The 15,806-nt window shown below is 34.7% G+C and overlaps 1 protein-coding gene across 2 annotated transcripts in view; it reads left to right on the top strand.

Moving 5' to 3' along the window:
• LOC124310477 (uncharacterized) overlaps nucleotides 1-15,772 on the top strand; it is a 151,784-nt gene extending 136,012 nt beyond the window's left edge. The window contains exons 1-3 of one of the 2 annotated variants that reach the window (XM_046774472.1): nucleotides 1,896-2,395; nucleotides 10,160-10,321; nucleotides 12,672-15,772. In XM_046774472.1, coding sequence (XP_046630428.1) covers nucleotides 2,317-2,395; nucleotides 10,160-10,321; nucleotides 12,672-12,898 — 468 coding nt within the window. In that variant the 5' untranslated portion in view covers nucleotides 1,896-2,316 and the 3' untranslated portion in view covers nucleotides 12,899-15,772. Of the gene's footprint in view, nucleotides 1-1,895; nucleotides 2,396-10,159; nucleotides 10,322-12,671 lie in introns of those variants that run through there. The other variant, XM_046774473.1, reaches the window with a different exon arrangement.
• Nucleotides 15,773-15,806: the final 34 nt, after the last annotated feature.

The raw sequence follows: 15,806 nt of genomic DNA, 5'->3' as shown, positions 1-15,806 counted from the left end.
TCGAAAAATTTGTTACGAATAGCGAAAGAAAAATTGTCGTGAAACCTGGAGGTGGTAGGAAAATATTTAGAGTTCGCTACCAATTATTGAGATATTTTTTATTTATTTCTATGTGTACTCCATACGGACTTATATATATACATATGTCACAGTTTATTTATTGCGTATTGCGCTACAATTAATCAATGTTCATAAAAATCAGTACTGAAAACGAAACAGGGACATTAAGATGATGTAATACTCCTCTTTCGGTAACAAAAACTCTTATTCAAACTTCTCCGAAACGATTAATCTTTCGGATAAAAGACGAGAAGAGCCAACTGCGAAATTGGTAGGCGCAGTTTGCTGTTGATTGATGAAGGATTAATTGCACCAAAATACAAAAAAAATAAAGCAATATATATATATATATATATATATATAGGAAAATGTATGGAGGTCGCTACCAATTACTGACTTATATACATATATAAGTCCGTAAGGTGTAACCGTAAAAAAATAAAACAATATTTCAGTAATTGGTTGCGACTTCCATACATTTTCCTACCTCCTCCAGGTTTTTCGACAGTTTTTTTCAGTATTTATCACAAATTTGTTGAGTGACAACTTAAAAGAACAAAGTTTAAATATTAACCACCCTAATAATACTGTAAGCATCGGACTTTACGCTTGATTATGCTCCGATTGCCGTATTACCGCTAATAACGTTATCGTAACGATTCATGTTGAGGAAAAACCGTTATTTGGCGGGTCTTGAATTGTTTGAAATTCAGTAAACCGTAATAAAACAAAACGCACTCGTATTTCGAAATGTCAGTTCTTTCAAAATGATTGTAAAATTAATAAAGGTGTGATTTTTTCTCCAATGTTTTTCGTTATAATAACGTTGCTAATAGCAACCTCGGTCTCTGATCGTGAGATTGTAGTTCGACCTATTTTTACATCATTGACATGTCGGGGTAAAAAAATAGATGAACGATTAGGAGGTCTGATCATCATCTGTTTGATTGATAACGATGCGTCCTATAATATAGCGTTAAATATTAATTATACTGTGATTAGGAAGGTGTTAAAATTTGATCAGAACTACGCTATACGATCAATATGTTCGATAAATCGACAAAGTCAGATTTGAGCCAAAATCATTCTTTTTTTTAATCGGTAAACCACTTGTTGAGTTATTTGTGAAAATACAAATATTCGTTTGAACAAGTTTGATTATTTATTGACCTACGAGTAATTGAATTATAAGTACGCAACTGCAAGGAAAACTCAAGACAGGTTCTTGCAGGCTACTAAATTCTTCCCGCTTATTTATTTATGTTCTCCATTTTTAAACGTCACATCCATAGCTTGAAATATGTAAATTGTTTTCAAGTTACAAATATCTCTGAAATTGTCAGATTTTCACAGTTTATACGTTTGAGAATGTCGAAATATGTTTAATAACTTTACATTGTTAAAGGCTCGTTACGTATCTGTCAATTGAATGAATATTCGATTAAAAGAAAGTGAGAAAAAGAGAACATTAGAACTGAACTAACAATATCACATCGCTACATCAATATCTATATATTAAACTATAAGGACACTTTTGTTTTGTTGTTGTTTTCCTTATCTTTTTCATTCCAAACTAACATCTTCTCCAACGATTTCTCAGCCAATCAAATCCCGGATATACGGAGACAGTTTTTTCAACAAACAGCAAAGAACCGAAAATACGCTCGGCGATAACGTGGCGCCCGTTAAGGGATGACGGTGCCTCTTCGTCCCCTTTCACCTCGCCCCCCCCCCCCCCCCCCCCATACTTTCACCCACCCTTCCCCTCCCAACGCCTCTTCCCCGGGCGTCGCGACGCCGGCGTGAAGGATACCCGCTACGGCAATAATTCCGTAAAGACAGGACAGAACGGAACGAAACGGCGAAGGGTCAGGGTAGCTCTGCCGGGTGGTACGTTGATTGAGGCGTGCAGATCCCGGTCCCACGGCTCACCCTCGTTTACAGAGTCTCGGAGTGCAGGTCATCAATTAAATTGTGTCCGTGATATCGCGGCCCGTTCACCCCTCGGATCGTTATTGAGTTGACAAACTTGTCACCTGTTCGCTGTTTCAAAAAAGAAACCTGGAAGTAATCCGCAATTTGCCGTATACGTATACCGACTTACACATATCTGCACTAAATCTATCGGAATAATAAAATAAACAAAATATAACCGTCGTGTAAACATTAATTGTGATCGTTCTGACGCCAAGGGTATAAAGTCGAATCCCTGATCGACTTGACGTTTCGCCAAGCACATGGTCCGGTGATTCGATCATGATGATCACTCTTCGCAGACTCGTGCCAACCACCGCCGTTATCGCCTGCATCCTCTTTTTTAGCCTCTTTCAACACGGTAAGTGCACGAAAGTGATTATCGTCCTTCTCCGATTCCCTCGTTTATTCATAATAAATTGCTTGTCGTGCAATCCTGAACGACGAGATAACATACTTTTTTTTTTTTTTGTTTGCCCGAATACTGCGATTGACTGTCGATAATTGATCGATGTAAATTCAATCACTTTCGTACAAGTATTTCGTGGCAAAATTATTATTATTATTTTGTTTTTGACCTAATGAAGAAAATGCGATTCCAAACGAATGCGGGCAGAATCTTGTTTTCATTTATACGGTCGAGCATTATTTTGCAATTGTTGAATTGACAAAATGCACTTTAAAGTGAATTAAGCACGACAAGGATGAGACGGACGTACCGTTGGAATGTGGGTGAAAGCGCGGGTCGCGATAACTAGGGTGCAAATGGGGTGGGGAATGGGGAATGGGAAAGGGGATTAGGGGTAGGATGCAGAGCTTGGAAGCAGATATCTCTAAGCAGCTCTCGGGAAGTCGTAGAAAATCCACCGTACCGTAGGCCGAGGTAGGGCTTCGGTTACATGAGGAGGAGAGAGCGGAGGTTAGCAACTATTCGATGTATAGCTGCTAAATCAGTTCTAAAATAGATATGAGGAATTTAGCACAAGTCGATTTAATTTTTACAAGGAAAAAGAAATTGCTTTTACACAAATTGTCGATACGATTTGTATTGTGGCTCGTTCTCAGCGTGGTGATGATTGAAAAAGTACGTGGTAGCGAAGATAAGATGAAAAATCATGTTATCGTTTTTCAAAGGTCGATGCAAAAATTAATATTCATTTTTACCAAATGGAATGTATTTTTTCAACAACAGAATATCACTGTTAATAATTCTCACACTGAACTCCCTACGCTGTATTGAAAGTTTTATTCGGATACGGAACAGTAAATTCACCGTACATTTACTGTTTATTTAAATTATCGCCTTGTGTTTCTCCCATAAATTTTAGTAAAATCCAAAATCTAATTTACGTCGCTACACCGAATTAGCAAATCTATAATCTGATTTCGTAAATTGACCATCTTTTGTACAGCAAATGTCTAGTAGATCAACAATCATTTTCAACAGTGCATATCACCATGTTAAAAATGGTGACGTTGAGGTATAAACGCAGCGTTATAAAAAAAAAAAAAAATCACTGTTTTGCAATTTCAGAATTACTCTGAACGAGTCAAGTTTTTGAAGTACGAGTATGAAATTTTGCCTTATTATCGTTCGCTGAATTTGAGACAATTCTTGTAATATCGCGAAATAACGATTTCACAACACGTCATTGCAATAATATTTCTAACTTTAATCTCACAACTCTAATCATTGTTTCCATAATTCTCTCCGCGCTTCTTCACGTTACGCACACGGCGTATGTCTGGGAAGTTTCGCTCGATGTTCGCCGGGCAAGCGAAAGCGAAAACTCGGGGAGACCGAATCGAAAGCGGGCTCGTCAGGCGATTTTCCGGTTCTCGAATTTCCAAATTTTCCCTATATGTACAGTTAGTCGGCAGCCTCCCGGTGGCTGCAAGCTCCATGGTCTTTCCCCGTCGGGGATATCGAGCGACCCACTTTTCCCCCTGCAGGGAAGGCACTTTCAACATTTGCGAGGAGGTGTTTCTCCTTATGATAATAACGACTTCTTGTACTCCCCGATATCAGTTTCTTCATTTTCCGTGATGGTCTTGCCGCAATTCGCGATGCGGATTCACCCTTATTCCATGCGAATGCCAGGGAATCGTGTCGAATCAAGCTCGTGTTTATCATCTTGTCTCGCAATCAGCACATCGATGCATGCACGACGTGTAATACCGACTACTGTCACAGATGATAAATATTGTACCCGTATCTTGACTGTAATTCGGTGGAATGCATTATATTCAACGTGTATCAATTGACACTTTTTGAAATTTGAGAGCCAAAGTTTCTTCGTAGTGTTAATTATTTCCCTTTTTTTTTTTACATATAGTTGCACAGATTTGCTTAACGTGATTTTTTCTCACGGTTTTATTTTTCAATCAATTTGTTTATATCAATAGTAATATATTATGGCTCGCGATAATACACGAATCGTTCACCAAAATGAAATAAGATACCGTAAATGCTATTAGAATATGTTCGTATTGCATTAATTGAAATATAACAATATTGCTAACAAGATCATGATCTATATTTGATACGTACGTAGATTTGTGGCGCCCCTATTTTATTCACTCGATACGTACGAAATACTCTAGTTTACAATAACGAAAATATAAATTTTTCATCTGCCGTTGTTAAAGCTGATTTTCATACACAGCTTACGCTTCTTATAATAATTTTTGCGTTGTTACCACGTGAACACTATTGACGGGACAGTTGAATCGCGAAAAATCCATCTTCCAACCAACAATATTATGACAGCATTTATCACTTATCGATACATCAGAAGGCGTACGTGTTAAATGAATAACTTTACGAAAATGAAAAACTTTCTAAAATCCATACTCGCATTCCTGTAGCTGAATAATTTATATATTTTTTTTTCATTCAAATTAACACACGCGAGGAAAAGTGGGTTATTGTTTTGGCACATGGACGAGCAACTCAAACATATTATATTTAAATAAAAACTGGAAGAGCGATCGTAGAATATCAATAAAGGTTGAAAAATATTTTTTTTAATTCTCGTCTACGATTTCGACAATTTTTTCTCTTGCAAAGTTTTCTACAACTTTACTAAATACATAATATACATACATATATAACACATATATTCCGCTAGATTTAATTATGCAAATACGTTTCCGATACTACGTAGAACTGACAAAACAAAAAAAAAAAAAAAAATCTACAAGTATGTATCAACGCTATCTTAAGAAATATTCTTAATTTCTTCGTGCTTCGCTAGAAGCTAAAAGTTTTGGATTTACCCATATAACCGATCTCTCTCTTCAAACTCTTGCGCGAATACGCAACAAGGCTCAACCTTGATGAATTCTTACATTCTGTATAAGTTGAATTAGCGAATTTACATTCTCACCGCGTTCATATGCCCAAATACGATGCAGTCGATACATAGATACACGGAATTTATGGACGTACGTACGTACGTTATACATCGTTTCTCAACGGCTGTGTATGTGCATAGTTATACTCGTTCCACGTTGCATAATTATTATTAAACACAAAATGTGTCCAATACATATTGTTGTATTATATTATTATCTTCACCTTATTCAATATGCGCTACAGGTGCGTGAAAACTATTCACAGAGATTTATCTTAATGTATAATATGTTCCGTTCTCAGATCGTAAAAATGTGTCGTGACTCGAAACAAAGCGCGGGCCGGAAATAAAATATTTTACCAATTTTTCATAACGTTGTCATTTTCACGCAATGCTGAACAAGTTAATTTCACGTATCTATAACAAGGGGGAGACATCGTCGGTCGGTTCACTGGGCGAAAAATGATGTGTTCCAAAATCCTCGCTAACAAGGGAAGGACAACTGTCCAATAAAAATAAGTATTGCACCTACGTAAGTGCGAAAGGAACAAAGTGGGCCAGCCAACCGAGCCGAAAGTCGTGTTACGTGTGACAATTCTTACAATCGGCCCTTTGTTACGTAGTCGGCAAACGCGAAAACTTATAACGACGTTAAAGGAGATTTATTAGCCAAAAATCGTTAATTTTTTAAAGAATTTTATTACGGAATAGTTATTGAATTACATAACGTTCGTAAGCTACGAAGAATAATTTAAAAATGCAAAATTCAAATGTATGAATGAAATTACAAACAAAAATTTCAATATGGATGTTTAATTTCAAATCGTTTTGCAATGGTTAAGAATCTAGACGGAAAATTTTAAAATTTCACTGAAACATTTTTTCATGTTGGCGTTGTTATCAATGTTTAATTTACTATCGAAAAAAATAAATCTATTCCAATGACTTTGTAGAAAATAGTCTTCTCAGTAAAATGATCAATTGTAGTCTGAAACCGAATAGATTTATCAGATTTTCAACTATTTTGGAACGATTGAAAATTGTGTATCGAAATCTAAATTTCATTTCGTTCATAATTCCAGTATTTTCTATTGTTTTATTTTTAGAGAAATTTGGTAGCTTACAAATATAATAACTTGACAAATACTCAATTTGTAACTAACCTCGTGATAAAATTAGTAAAAAGTATCGATTGCTGGTGAAGCAACCTCCGTAAGAACGTAAAGCTATTTCTAGAAGCGCGGAAGAAGAGATAGAATAAAAAATGACAAAAGTAAAGAAGCCAAAGACGTTTTTAAGCACATATATTACGTGTAGACACATCCATATATGTTATACGCAAGCAACGTCTGGTCTGAACTCAACTCGGAAAATGTGACGATCTATATTCAACGTATGACTGAACAATCCTTTCGTAATGTTGGTAATGCCTGACGAGCAATGAACTTAAAAATTTATGCACGTAAAGTACATCGTTTATAGAAAAATTCATGCTGTACACGGTTTAAATCAATTGCTGCATGTTGCACGAAATAGCTCGTGAGTGAATTTCTTACGCCAACTGCATGACTTTGCCTTCGTTCGACCGTATATTGTTGTTAAAACTGTGTGAAAATTGTAAAAAATCATCTGTCAAAATTACCAAACAATTATAAGTTCCGTCGGTGCTACTTCAAGAGTGAATAATTGGTAAAAATACACATTCATGCGTTTTATTTAATTTTATAACCATAGAATCATCATATATATAATACTAATACAATAAAAATAATAAAATACCCGGTAATTGTTTATCTGAGAAAATGTAATTATATATTATTTTATTATATATCTATTCATTCGAGCAGTTCTATTCAACTATTATACTTCTTTGATGTCATGTACAATAATTTCTTTGGTTAGTACGGCAGTTTGGATCTGGGACCAAAACCTTACGATAAACGAACCGATTTCATTTCTCACACTACTCTCCCGATGCAGAATCGAAGGTCTTGTTTTAGGTGCGTTCAAATGTCGCTGGGAAATGTCAACTGGTTACATCGGCATCTTTAAATCGTGCTGCGGCTTTGATTTTTTTATACAATAATGTAACTTTACATCTCTCTGGCGAATCATTTATCGGAACACATTTTTGTCAAACTGACAAAATGTCTCTTACAATTTCGTGCAATACAGCGATTTATACAGAATTATATCAAAGCCGTGAAGTAAAAGGAAACGTAAATTATTTTCTTTCCAATTTTCAAGATCCTACTCTGCAAACACTGTTGAATATTTTTACAGCCTAAGATCTTGAAGATTCAAGTCGATAATCTTTCTTTCATGAAAATTATACATGAGATTGTTCCAAAACCGCGCAAAGATTTGAAAAAAAATTACAAATTCACGCCAACTGTGTAACGAATACCAGTCGATGCAAATTTTACGCGAAAGCATAATAAACGGACCGTATTATAAGTATGTGCGAAAGGAATGGTGGATTTTTCAACACGTTGCGCGAAATTTTGTACGTAACAACATGAAATTCCAAATATACAACGTGTTATCTGCGAATACGTAACTAATAAAAAAAATGTTGACATTGACATCACTAGAAATGTGCATTAAACAATCTTTACGATCGTGCAAATTATTTGAAAGGAGAAATTTCGTGCAATAAATTGAAAATAATGTAATATTAAATAAAAAATGTGTAACGCACACGTCGTGTGTAAAAGAATCCGTAATAGCGGTTGTGCCGTACGCATATTTTTAAATATCAAGAGACGCGAGAGTGTTTAGTCGCCATGTGTGTTGAAAAAAAAAAAAAAAAATATGTACGCGGCACACGAATTAGTAATCAGCTCAAACTGTAAAATCGCAAAGTAAGACAAATATCGCGATGTATCGTTTCGATAGGTCACGTAACTAACCATATTTGTGTATAGATATACATATGTGTTTACTCATATATGCATGTGCGTAACATAGATTCGCGAATAACTGTGTAACCTACTGTAGTCTGTATGTCACACGCGTGTATCCTACATATCGTGCATCGTGACCGCTGTTTGATGCTTGCACAGTATTGAGCGTGGGTTGTAAAACGGTATAAAACTAGGGATAATTCACCCGGAAAAAGGGCTGTTGATGTACAAAACTACGCATATTATAATCAATATCAGACTTTTACGAAATTCAACGTTAATTATTCTAGTATCTATCGATAACGAACATATTTATATTCGTACAGCGAATTTTTATTACCTGGTGATTATGTATGCAGTGACTTGATTGTTGTGTGTAAGGAATTCCTTCCTTTACAGTTATACGCTTATGATGTCGATAAGCATGACATTCGTATATTTTATACACGTGCGACTGACTATTGAAGCGTGTAGTGGAGGGTATACCGACCCACTTTGCAGCCTGCAATCCTTGCATGCGTACTAGGGTGTTTTAGAAATAAATAATTAACGATTTTCCACCGTGGCACCCCCTGTAAAGTTTGTTTAGGTTAAAAGAAAGATTCTGTGAAAATATGAGCGTTTTACGTTACATGAAAGATCGTGCTCGTTTGATTTTTCACTTTCTTTTCGCATTTTTTTGAATTTGTGAAGAAAAACGTTGTAGCACTTCAATTATTATTTCTTTCCTGGGATTTACGTTCACCCAAAGATAACGATCCATAACGCAACGATATATCATCTGGGAATCTTATTCTCCTAAATTAAAAGTTCATATTAAATTATAACTATCTTATGAAACTGAATTAATAATGAAAAAATCGTCAGATACACTCCTCAAACATCAACTAAACACGTCCTAAAGTGTGGGTGTTGTTTGTGACGTAAATTGATGATATGATTGATGTAAGCTATAAAAAAATATTTTTACTAGCGATACTTTGTAAGTTTAAAAAAGATGCATAAATGTGAAAAATCAACCGAGTGCGATCTTTCACATAACATGAAACGCTCATATTTTGACACAACCTTTATTTTAATCGAAGCAAACTGTTTAGCGGTTGCGTGGTGGAAAATCGCAAATTATTGTTTTTCAACTAATATTTGTATAGTGTATACTGTGTACGTACACGAGATGACGGGCTGATACATCGTTGCGAATGATTTGATTTGCGAAGATTATAAATTTCACACGAGAGAACAATTGACAAAAACGGAAGTTGCCCTGATTAATAACCCTTTATTATTCTATCTAATATGTTCTCGTGTTAAAAGTGTTTTCTCTACTTCCTTGAGTAGGCTGGTTGGCCAAAAATCCGTACTTTATATCCATTTTATTGTGAAATAACTTTCATTGAGTACTTATCAAATGATTATATTCAATTGCTTAGGTACAACTTCGTTAAAAGTTAAAATACACTAGTTGCAATCAAGTATCTGGAAAGCTACGCGCATATTATTATACACATACTAATTCTCCAACTACTCCGAAAACGGGGTTCAGGCATATTAACATGAAATTCTTATTCAACCCCTTTCAATGTTGGTAGAATCCGCACCGTTCAACTTTCCCTCTGTTCTTGGACAAACGGATAATTTTTTGTACAAAAATAGTAAAAATAGTGAAATATTTTATGCAGGTTCGCTCCGGAATCAAAACGATGCGAATTAGTTGGGAGAAAAAAATTTGCGACTTTTGCATTATAGAAATTTTAAAGACCGCATTACATGATTTCATCGACCTCGCAACCGTTCCTTTTTTTTAGGTACCTTATCGATTTTTCATCGCCGTATATAATTATCTTTAAATTACGAAAATTCCAGGGGATGCGATTGTCTGCTACCAGTGCAACAGCGAGTACGATCCTAGATGCGGCGATCCCTTTGATCCGTACAGCCTGGGCACAGTAAACTGCAGTTTTCAACCGCGGCTCGAACACCTTGGGAACGCCGATCCGACTCTGTGCAGAAAGACCTCGCAAAGAAGTGAGTAAAAACTGAGCAAATACGAGTGGCTTGAGATTTGATTTGCGTATCATGTCCAGAGCAATGTTGTGCGATTAAGCGATGAATCGGCCGTTTCTATTAATTGGTTTTTCGATTAGTCGATCAATTGAGATGTTCGAGTAATCGTTTTTTCGATTAGTCGAATAGTCGAAAACGCGATTAATTGAAACCCTCGATTAATCGATTAATTGCAAAAACGACTAACCGAAATCGTTGAATAATCGATTAATTGGAAACACGATTGATCGAAAAACTCGATTTATCGATTAATCAGCAAAACGTTCAATCGAAGCTGCTGATTAATCGATTAATCGCACTGCACTAATTCAACGGCGAGATATAAAGGCGCATTTATACACCAGGTATAGTGTACCAGTAGACTGCAGATGCAGACTGCGGATGTCTAGTCTGCGGGTAATTGATTTGTCTATCGACGAATGGATGGATGGGTGGATGGGTGTACATATGTACGTAATACGTATAAAGACTTCAGAGTCCCAATGGATATCGGCTTCGATGTATAACAGTTTTGCATATAATGTACCGGTAAGTTTCTAGTTCGTCAGCAATTGACAGTTCCTCGTGATAGTTGGCACGGAAACGACGGCTAGGCACGTCTGCAGTGCGGTTTTTCTTCCTTTAACAGCAATCGTCGATGTCGAGTTGTATTTTTATGACTTTTCGCCTTTTTCGTACCGGGATAACGTTTGATACTGGAGACACGAAGATTAGAGTATATTGATGATCGCTCGTTTCGATTATTCGCTCAAGGATTTTGCAGTGAATATAATTACGTGTATATGAAGAAAATAGAAAAAGGACAAAGTCCCGTCTGAAGTCGTTTAAATTGCTTTATGTACAGCAAAACAGCGTTATCGCATGGTTAAAAGAGAAACTTAACAATTTGGGGAAGACTGGGGAGAAAGTTGAAACGCTCTGTAATGACATTTTTTACGTATCCACTCATAGTTTAGCAATTATGCGAAAGTATATTTATATATGTGTAGTGGTATTTACATGGATACAAATTTGCAGCGTTATCTATCATGCACTTTTCATTCTACAGTCCTAATACTTGTATAATGTTTTTGGTTGTTTGGAAAATATGAAAATCTGACGAACGTTGCAGAAAATAATCGATAAATGTGAAATATTCAGTCACATTTGCTTCGGAGATTTATTTGCAGATGATCTCTCGTCGTTGGTTTTATCGACTATATATGATTATGTATAAACATTATAATTTAGTTTGAGTACTGAAAGGTACAAGATAAAGAAAAAAATTATGTAACTGACGATCAAAATTTTTATACTTGACTTTCTTTCAATCAGTTGCAGGTGTGAAAAATCCAATACAAAGTATTCTCATAATAATTTGCGAATTGTTGTGTTATCTATCAAAGTCGAAAAACACATTAAATAATTTCTTACAATATAACGAACGTATTTTGGTATCGAATATCTATTTGGTATCATGAATCGCGACGGTACGAAAAAACTATTTGACCTTATCGGTAAATATGTAACAAATCTTTCGTATCAACGATTATTTTAATCCCACAAAGTTCGAACATCTCCGATCTATGGTTGACTAAAATCGATAGAGTATCGCGGCATCTTGAAAAAAGATTAATGAAATTTCTAATTTCACCAGTGTTTTACTATCAGGCTCATTTCTTTTTCTTTCTCTTCTGCAACGTCTAGGATAAAATAAAAACATTAATTTCATTGTTGTTCATTTTTCTACTCATCTTCTTGATTCCGATGATATCGCGTAGCTTATTTCGACTCTTTATACTCTTCCTCGCTCTTTTTTTTCTCCTCCGGACGCAACGAAAATCAACGTTCCATGCATCTGCCCTGAGAAAAATTTCATTTGTTACAATAACTAGAAAAATTCAGTAAAACAGGTATCGTTAAAAAAACTGTTGGAATATTGTTGGAATAACGAAAAACGAGGCACGCCTAACCATTTTGCGCTATCGTCGATACTTTTTTGGTAATTGCAACGCAAAATCAGTTTGTTCGGTTTACTCTAATTTTTTAGTTAAACAAGGCTTTAACGTCAATTTATTCTTGCACGAGCATTAAATTTTCGCAACGGTTGCAAAAAAATATAGCAACAGTGATCGTAATGAGAAAGAATAGTAACGGATACTAGACTTTCCGGTAACGGCTAAAAAACTAATTATCTTTTTGTACCTAGAACTATATTTTTTGATTGTGGTAAAAAATGAAAATAATTACGGACTGAGCGGTAACCGAAACTAAAAATTTCTCTCGGTGTATCTATCCATCTATCCATCTATCCATCTGTTTCCTTTAATAGTATACGGAAAAATACGGGTCGTACGAGGTTGCGGTTTCATAAAGGATCCTAGAGACGACAAAGATTGCGTGGGAAGAAGCGGCACGCACGACGTTCACACAACGTTTTGCTCGTGTACAACCGATCTCTGCAACGCGGCAACAACACCTCTTGCAAACTCACCGGCATCCCTGATTCTCGGTGTTCTAGTCGCCAAAGCCTTCGTTACTTTTTCGATCAAACAATAGTATCATCTCACCGATACATTACATTCTCATGTACAGCGTAAGTATATGACTGCGAATCTCAGTCCAAAGGAGAAATAATTATATCATTATTATAATTGTTATACCCCTGATATACCTCTGGTATTATATGATCAAATTTTACATAATATAAAAAAAATATATACATATATTTTTTTTTTTTAAATAAGGATGGTCAAACACAACAAATCTAATTTTTTTTTTTTACTTAGGTTCAGAGAATCTTATAGGCATAAATTGTAACGCGCTGAAGTTTTCGTGCAAGCGAATTATCGATCCCGAATAATGATCTTTTCAAATTTCGCGTCGTTATTTTATTACACTTGCCACAGCTTTTACATCATATTAATCATTAAGATTGACTGAAATGCCAAATCTACGAAAGTTGTCTCGAGAAAATATTTGGGTGGCATTTTGAATAGGTCGGAGAATCCACTTATGCTTGAATCTTTAAGGATATATTTAAGGGAAAAGTTCATATGCAGAATGTCGAGGATATAAGTTGTTATCACAGAATTGTGATAACAAGTAAAGTCTTAGATAAAGGCTTGACGATAAAAAGAAATTTTGCTACATTGAGCCTGTAAGATAATTTTTAGTTGGCATTGTGCAATTTTTTTCCGAACGGTGCATAATTAATACGCGATGATAAAGAAAAGAAAAAAAAATTAACAAGTGGAATATTATAGAGATACCAAAGACGTAATAATGAATTAGTATAGTAAACTGTTAGGTAGCTGAAAACAAAGTATTATATAAATCGATAAAATAACATTTAATGTGATAATACAAGGATTCGAAATGAAGTAAAGCGAAATGAGTTTTATTTAAAAACAAAATCAACACTCCGTAGAGGAAATAATATTTATTAGATGTCACTTGGAGCAATACAATGATGGAATTGATCGATAGAATTGAAAATGAATTTATTTGCTTTAAGAAGAGTTGAGTTACGCTTGCTGTTAAATTTATCACGTATATTTGGTTCAATATAATCACACATATTAATTATAACAAATGTGTATAATATATATATATACAATTCGAAGTACATTTAATTACAAAACAAATGAATAATTCGATGTCATTGAATAATTAAATTTCGGCTACACCGTCAACCTTCTCCGAATTTTACCATCAATCATTAGAGTATTGAAAAGTCGATGTATGCTACATATCCACGCAAATGTGTATAATAATAATATATTTCGAATTCTTATAATTCGGCAGACACCAATCGCGTGCATTTCTATACGTATATACAGAGCAATAATAGACAAAAATTATTTATTAAAACGTTCCGTCGTTTTTACGTGTATAGAAATTGTTTAATCACGAATATTATATAATTAAGCAATATATATACTTATAATTCGTATATCAAAGTTATATACCGAAGAATCTTTGCGTGTGCAGTTGCAACATAAAAAATTGCATATTACAATTATAACGTTGAACGTATTACCCGTGATAAAAACTCACACGCATAATATCAAAATATATTATCACTTACTTACTCCTTGCGGCTATATCTGTATTTTAGGTTTTTTCTGCACTGCTATTTTATTTACGGTATAATACATAATATATATGTATACTGAAATTCGTTGCACCTAAAAAATTGATATTGCGTTAATTGCAGTTTTATTATTCTCAAGAATAACATCCTGCACACCAGCTATCCTCTCGTCTCAACTCGTTAGACATATCAATAAACAAATTTTCGCAAGAAAATTGCAATTACATAAATATATTATTATGGTTAGTTATCACATGTAGCCGAAGCAGAAGGAGATCCGTTGTACAGTGTTATCGACGTCCGGGACAATCCAGGATGTCCAGCGACCTGGAATTTGCCTTTCTTTTTATTCTCTCCTCCCTCGGGCTTGAACGACAAATCTTAAACCTCTTATACCGAGGAATTCGGTGAAAGTGCCCATTGAAAACTTTAATGTTATATTTTATTGAATCTCTATCCTAATATGTTTCATCTCACGACACTGTTAGTTTTGTCCTATTCCATATGACTACGAAAGATGCAGGCGTGCGTTCGTTCGTTTCTGGTGAAAAAAAAGACGCAACATTTTTATGGAGATTTGTACATAAATCGTCCAGGCGTTGGAGATTCTACACGTATCTGTTCATATAATAGGTACAAAGAGTTATTGCTGTTGAGAATGACATACGAACTATCGTACACAATTATTGTACGAACAATTCTAAATTATATATGCTGATATAGTGTAAATAAATATTATACGAGTAATAGAAAAAAAAATTTGGAATAAATGCTTGAAGTCAAATATGTATAATCTTCGATCTGTGGATCAGGGAAATTTTTAAAATATTATATATGCAACATGAAAGAACCGTCTATATATATACTAAATTGTTACAGAAATTATGGAGATCGTTAGAGATCAGTTAACTTTGACAGTTTAAGAAGTTGAAGATTCAGTTACCTTGAAATTATTTTCAGAACAATTCCATGTTTTGCCCTTCGAATAAAATCAGCAATTGAACAAAATGTTAGCCTCGCTAATAAGTATAATTAATACCGATGATCATTAACACTCAAAGGAATAAAATATTCTTCACGCGTGAGTTTGAGAAATTACATATTTCAAGGAAAGATATGCACTACAGTAAAAAGACTGAATCTTGATTCTTGCTAATCGTGAATTTTAACTCGTCCTGATCTCCATGTCTTAAAACCACTCATACAATATGCAAATGTACATTAACAAGCCAAAAAAAAAAAAAAAAACCACATTGTATAATAAAACTATTGTCCAGTTAATATAGTTTTAGTGTTTTAATATTATTAAATTAATAAAGTTTTGAGTGGTTACCTAAGCCCGGTGTAATACTTGATCTCACCTGTAATAAT

This window comes from Neodiprion virginianus, chromosome 1 (assembly GCF_021901495.1).
Source record: "Neodiprion virginianus isolate iyNeoVirg1 chromosome 1, iyNeoVirg1.1, whole genome shotgun sequence".
NCBI classification, from domain to species: Eukaryota; Metazoa; Arthropoda; class Insecta; order Hymenoptera; family Diprionidae; genus Neodiprion; species Neodiprion virginianus.
This window is presented reverse-complemented; position numbering and strand designations above follow the sequence as displayed.